Here is a 6,000-nt window from a genome sequence, read left to right as displayed (position 1 = left end):
CCAGTATATCATTACTCATTATGTATCTATTATTATTTGTATTATTACATGTTTTACTTTTCTATTATTTCTCTATTTTCTTTCTTTCTGCAAGGGTGGGAAGGGCCTGCAAGTAAGCATTCCACTGTTAGTCCACACCTGTTGTTTACGAAGGTGATGTGATGAATAAAATTGATTTGAAAAGCCAATCCAAGCTCAGCTATCTCCATTTTTGTTGGCCTCTTTGTATACCTTACAACACTATTTCTCTTTCCCATCGGGTTGTCTCAAATTGTTTATGACAACCATTCACAGCATTTCATGTCACAGTGTTTCAGTGACAGAGCCGAAGTGTACCAGCAGCAGCCATCTGGCTGAGACAGATAAGTAGTAAACACATTCCCATCCTTCTCTATATCTCTGTATGTATCAGTTTCAGGGGTTATTCAAGGACAACGATTTTGAGATTACACTGGACGAGATATGCCAGTCTTCCATTTCTCTCTAAAAATCATTCCAAGGGGGATGTATGGATGCCACTAGTCATTACCCCCAGGATATCAGGCAGTAAATACATGATACTGTCAGTCAAGATTACCAAGATAATTAAGCTATGTCATAAACACAGTGTGTGTGTGTGTGTGTGTGTGTGTGTGTGTGTGTGTGTGTGTGTGTGTGTGTGTGTGTGTGTGTGTGTGTGTGTGTGTGTGTGTGTGTGTGTGTGTGTGTGTGTGTGAGAGAGAGAGAGAAATATATGGCAGGATGGCTGTCCTTGCCAATGTAAAGACATGCTGGGGGGAGAGTACACAATATGGGGGAAGAACAGGACATTTTCAGTACAGTTTACTCCTTTGTGCATGTTATCAAAGGCTACTTTGGATTATATGTGATGGCTCAGTTGGTTGGAACAGCATGTCCTTGGATGAAAGTGTCTGCGAAAATAAGTTGGCCTATTATTATCGTCTATATTATCACAAATGAAGGGTGGCATATGCCTATGCCATTTATTTGGCTTCGTCAATGACCTTTTAATTTAATTGACTTTTCGTTCTGGATGACTGACTGTCCATCATTGTGGCTCTAAATCCAATCCACCTATGATTTACAGGTGATGATTCAAATTATAATCACCTCAACTCCCTGCCATTGACTCCCACTGCGAATCGGAGCAGAGGACTAATCCAGTGTATTCAGTGATGGCCAAGCCGTCAGCTGCGCTCTATATCGCATCTCTCTGGCTCATCGTGAGAAAGGAACCCAGCCTCTTCCCTGTGGTGAATAACACTGCGTGCGGTTCATTCATTCTGGAGCGTCAGATGGTGGGGCTGGCGACCGTGCAACTTGCACCGCGTCTCTCTTTCGTATCTCTTTTTACTGGGCTGTCTGTGCTACCGACCATATATCCAGTATAGGACAGTCATGCTCTGTGTGTAAGCGAAAAATGTTTTATTTCCAACAGGGGACAATTATCGGTTTTGAAATCCAGGCAACTGAGGATGCACAGCGCTGCTGTGGAGGATAGTAGTAGGACTCTGTTCAGCTCCACCGATTTCAGACAACGACGGGAATTCTCATTTTCGCGGTATGCCTCCTATTGAGAGAGAGTAAAGCAGGGAAAGAAAATAACGTCTGACCACATTGGATTCTACACTGTCCCGTTGACTTTCTGTGTGAAAAGTAAATGGTGCTAGTTAGTTGCACACTAGTACCCGAACAACCCGATAGTGGAGGGAGGAGCGATGAGAAGAACCCCATCGCCGTATACAACACTGGCTTGCTTTGTTTCTCAGCAAAGGACCCTTTCAGAAATAGGCTGATACTGTTAATTTCTTCAAGTGGCACTGTGTTTGGATACTGTTCTGCCTAATGCCGACTGGCACTTTATTCTGGACCATGTACAGTATGATCGAACATTAATTGTAAACGTTTTTCAGATTCTTTAATTCTAGTTTATGGATTATCCATGGATTAATCATTCAGACGTATAATAACCAGATCAAAATGTTACTAATTAAGAACTGACCGACTTTCTGAATTTTGAACATCCGGACATGTAATTCAAACTGTTCCAGTATTTGTTGAAATAGGATTATCAAATTGTTGAACCAATCATAATTGTCTTCATCTATTTCTGCTTGGATACCCGTCGATTGTAATAAATACAAAAGTAAATACGGAGGGGGGTTTATGGGTATGTCAACAAGAATACAGCTTTGACTGAAAACCATCTGGAATTGTGGAATTGGACCTCCTGAAACGTACTCTGCTGTAAAGTGCGGTCGCGTCATTGCAACTGCCCAGGCCAACAGCGCAGATATTTGGGGATTTGAGAGTTACAGTGACCCACGTGGAGCAGAGATCCAAAGTGGACAGTACACCATGGGTTGTTGCAGTGGCAGATGCACGCTGGCCTTTATATGTGGCATGCAATTGGTGAGTTCATGATCTTAATGATTTCATGCATAATGGTTTTCTCTTAGGGCAGGCTGGTCTCATAGGCTCGACGTAACATAGTATACGGGAGACTCAAATAATTATGATATGTTACCTATGGTATAGTTACATAAGGCAGAGGGTTACTCAAAGGAATACTTTGGGATTTTGGCAATGATATATCTACTTCCCCAGAGTCAGATGAACTAGTGGATACAATTTTTATATTTCTGCATCCAGTATGAAGGAAGTTAGAGGTTGTTTCACAAGCTAATAATAACTTGCATTATCGCAATGACTTGAAGTCTATGGGTATCACTTAAAGGCAAAAAACGAAAGGAGAGGGGTTTGTCAGGGTGGATGGGTAAGCATATAACACTATTGTCTAGCAACCCAAAGGTTGCATGTTTGAATTTCATCACAGACAACTTTAGCATTTTAGCTCATTTGCAACTTTGCAGTTGCTTATGACTTTTTAGCTACTTTTTCAACTACTTAGCATGTTAGTTAACCATTATCCCCCCTTTAACCTAACTCCTAACCCTAAAGTTAACCCTGACCCCTAGCCTAGCTAACGTTAGCCCCATAGATAACATTAGCCACAATACATTGGAATTGTTTTTGAAGAAAATTGTGTACTGGGCACATTATGAAGAAAATAATTTGGTGGACTCAACATTTATTTTATTTGTGTGCCTGACATGAATTTTGAATAAGTCATTTCTCTTGATTTCACGATAATCTGTGATCGTGATCATTTCAACACACTATCTGGCTAGTAATGGGGGCCTCAAGGAGAAAAAAATTGTCCAGCGTGGGAGTCTCAAGGAAAAAAATGCCATGGCTGTTTCTTGGTCCCAGTTCGACCCCGGCAAGAGGCATATACTCGGCTATTTCCCTCTCCAAAAAAAATACAGCCACACCCTCAATAGTCCATTTCACTCGACATCAGCCACTGAATCTGATTACATTCTCCAGGTAACTTTGGCAAAGCAGAATACAGCATCAGTTCCAGTAGCCTACATTTGAGTTGATGACAGCATTATCAGCTGCATCCCATCTAATTCTACATTATTCCTACAGCCTTGTGTAATAAAACCTCAACATGACTCAAGGCGTTAGGCATTTCTAAATGTGACTATGGAAGGGAGCCATTCACAAAAACACCCCAGCCCCTCCAGTTCACCATGCTTCCCTGGCATCAGCCCCCAGTGGTACAGCTGGTAAGGAGCCTCTTGTGCGTGTAGTCAGTGAGCACCGGGAGGAGCAGTGTGAGCGCAAACCTTTGTGTAATTCAACACTCCAAATGATCCTATTCCCACTCTCCTCTGAGTTGTGATGATCAAATGATCCGCTTGAACTCTGAATTGTGGATTCGGTCGTACTAGGCCACTGGCGATTTTTCCAGTTATTGATTTAGCACAGAAGAGTTGACTTTTAGGATGGCAGCCGTAGGCTGTAGTGAAGTGACCAGCTAGTACCCTCATGCATCTCCCAAAAGCAACCTGGACTCAGGGGTAGCGTAACATAGTAAATGAAAATTCAGAACTCTCAAATTAGTAAAATATGTTAAGTTGGTATTAATATGTGGATGTCCATCGTAAAATCCGTATGATATGTTATGCATTACAATTCATACAAAATGGTACGAAGTATACATGATATGTATGATATGTTACAAATTCAATTGAGGTGGTTAACGTTAACTAGGCTAAGGGTTAAGGTTAGGGTTAGGGGATAAAATAAAATGTTATTCAGCACATGCTTCGTAAACAACAGATGTAGACAAACAGTGAAATGCTTACTTACAGGCCTTTCCCAACAATGTAGAGAGAAAGAACAGAAAAATAATGTAAAAGTAAAACGTGTAATAATAAAACGTATAATAAATACACAATGAGTAACGATAACTTGGCTTTATACACAGGGTACCAGTACGTAAGTTGATGTGCAAGTGTACGAGGTAATTGAGGTAAATATGTACATATAACTAGGAATAAAGTGACAGATAATAAACAGTAACAGTTGTGTATGTGATGACAGAAAAAAGTTAGTGCAAAAAGGGTCAATGTCCAGGTAGCTATTTGGTTAAAGGGATACTTTGGGATTTTGGCAATGAGGCCCTTTATCTACTCAACCAGAGTCAGATGAACTCATGGACACCATTTTTTATATCTCTGTGTCCAGTATGAAGGAAATTAAAGGTAGTTTTGCGAGCCAATTCCAACTAGTGTTGACTGGAAATGACTCATCCACCACCAATGTAAGTAGTTGCAAACATACAGTACCAGTCAAAGTTCGGACATACCTACTCATTGCAGGGTTTTTATTTATTTGTACTATTTCATATATTGTAGAATAATAGTGAAGACATCAAAACTATGAAATAAAACATATGGAGTCATGTAGTAACCAAAAAAGTGTTAAACAAATCAAAATATATTTGAGATTCGTCAAAGTAGCCACCCTTTGCCTTGTTGACAGCTTTGCACACTCTTGGCATTCTCTCAACCAGCTTCATGAGGTAGTCACCTGGAATGCATTTAAATTAACAAGTGTGCCTTGTTAAAAGTTCATTTGTGGAATTTCATTCCTTCTTAATGTGTTTGAGTCAATCAGTTGTGCTGTGATGGAAGGCAGGGGTGGTATACAGAAGATAGCCTTATTTGGTAAAAGACCAAGTCCATATTATGGCAAGAACAGCTCAAATAACAAAGAGAAACGACAGTCCATCATTACTTTAAGACATGAAGGTCAGTAAATGAAGGTCAGAACATTTCAAGAACTTTTAGAGTTTCTTCAAGTGCAGTCTCAAAAACCATCAGTGCTATGATGAAACTGGCTCTCATGAGGACCACCACAGGAGAGGAAGACCCATAGTTACCTCTGCTGCAGAGGATAAGTTAATTAGAGTTAACTGCACCTCAGAGGAGACTGTGTGAAGCAGGCCTTCATGGTCAAATTGTTTAAAAGACATCACTGCTAAAGGTACTAATAAGAAGAAGAGACTTGCTTGGGCCAAGAAACACAAGCAATGGACATTAGACCAGTGGAAATCTGTCCTTTGGTCTGATTTGTCCAAATGTGAGATTTTTGGTTCCAACCGCCATGTATTTATGATATGCAGAGTAGGTGAACGGATGATCTACCCATTTGTGGTTCCCACCGTGAAGCATGGAGGAGGAAGTGTGATGGTGTGCGGATGCTTTGCTGGTCACAATGTCTGTAATTTATTTAGAATTCAAGGCACACTTAACTAGCATTACTACCACTGCATTCTGCAGCGATACTCCATCCCATCTGGTTTGCGCTTAGTGGGACTATCATTTTTCAACAGCACAATGATCCAACACACCTCCAGGTTGTATAAGGGTTATTTGACCAAGGTGAGTGATGGAGTGCTGCATCAGATGACCTGGCCTCCACAATCCCCCGACCTCAACCCGATTGAGATGGTTTGGACCGCAGAGTGAAGGAAAAGCAGCCAACAAGTGCTCAGCATAAGTGGGAACTCCTTCAAGACTGTTGGGAAAGCATTCCTCACGAAGCTAGTTGAGAGAATGCCAAGAGTGTGCAAAGCTGTCATCA

At 41.0% G+C, this 6,000-nt stretch overlaps 1 protein-coding gene across 2 annotated transcripts in view; it reads left to right on the top strand.

The window, feature by feature from the left end:
* Positions 1–1,162: 1,162 nt before the first annotated feature.
* The window catches only part of nkain2 (sodium/potassium transporting ATPase interacting 2), a 160,411-nt gene continuing 155,573 nt past the window's right edge, over positions 1,163–6,000 (top strand). For both annotated transcript variants that reach the window (XM_021600370.3, XM_021600369.3), the window contains exon 1: positions 1,163–2,412. In XM_021600370.3, coding sequence (XP_021456045.1) covers positions 2,359–2,412 — 54 coding nt within the window. In that variant the 5' untranslated portion in view covers positions 1,163–2,358. The remainder of the gene's footprint in view (positions 2,413–6,000) is intronic.

Source organism: Oncorhynchus mykiss, chromosome 4 (assembly GCF_057628025.1).
Source record: "Oncorhynchus mykiss isolate SJ-2025 chromosome 4, ASM5762802v1, whole genome shotgun sequence".
In the NCBI taxonomy this organism is placed as follows: Eukaryota; Metazoa; Chordata; class Actinopteri; order Salmoniformes; family Salmonidae; genus Oncorhynchus; species Oncorhynchus mykiss.
Note: the sequence above shows the minus strand (reverse complement) of the source record. Positions and strands in the feature narration are given on the sequence as shown.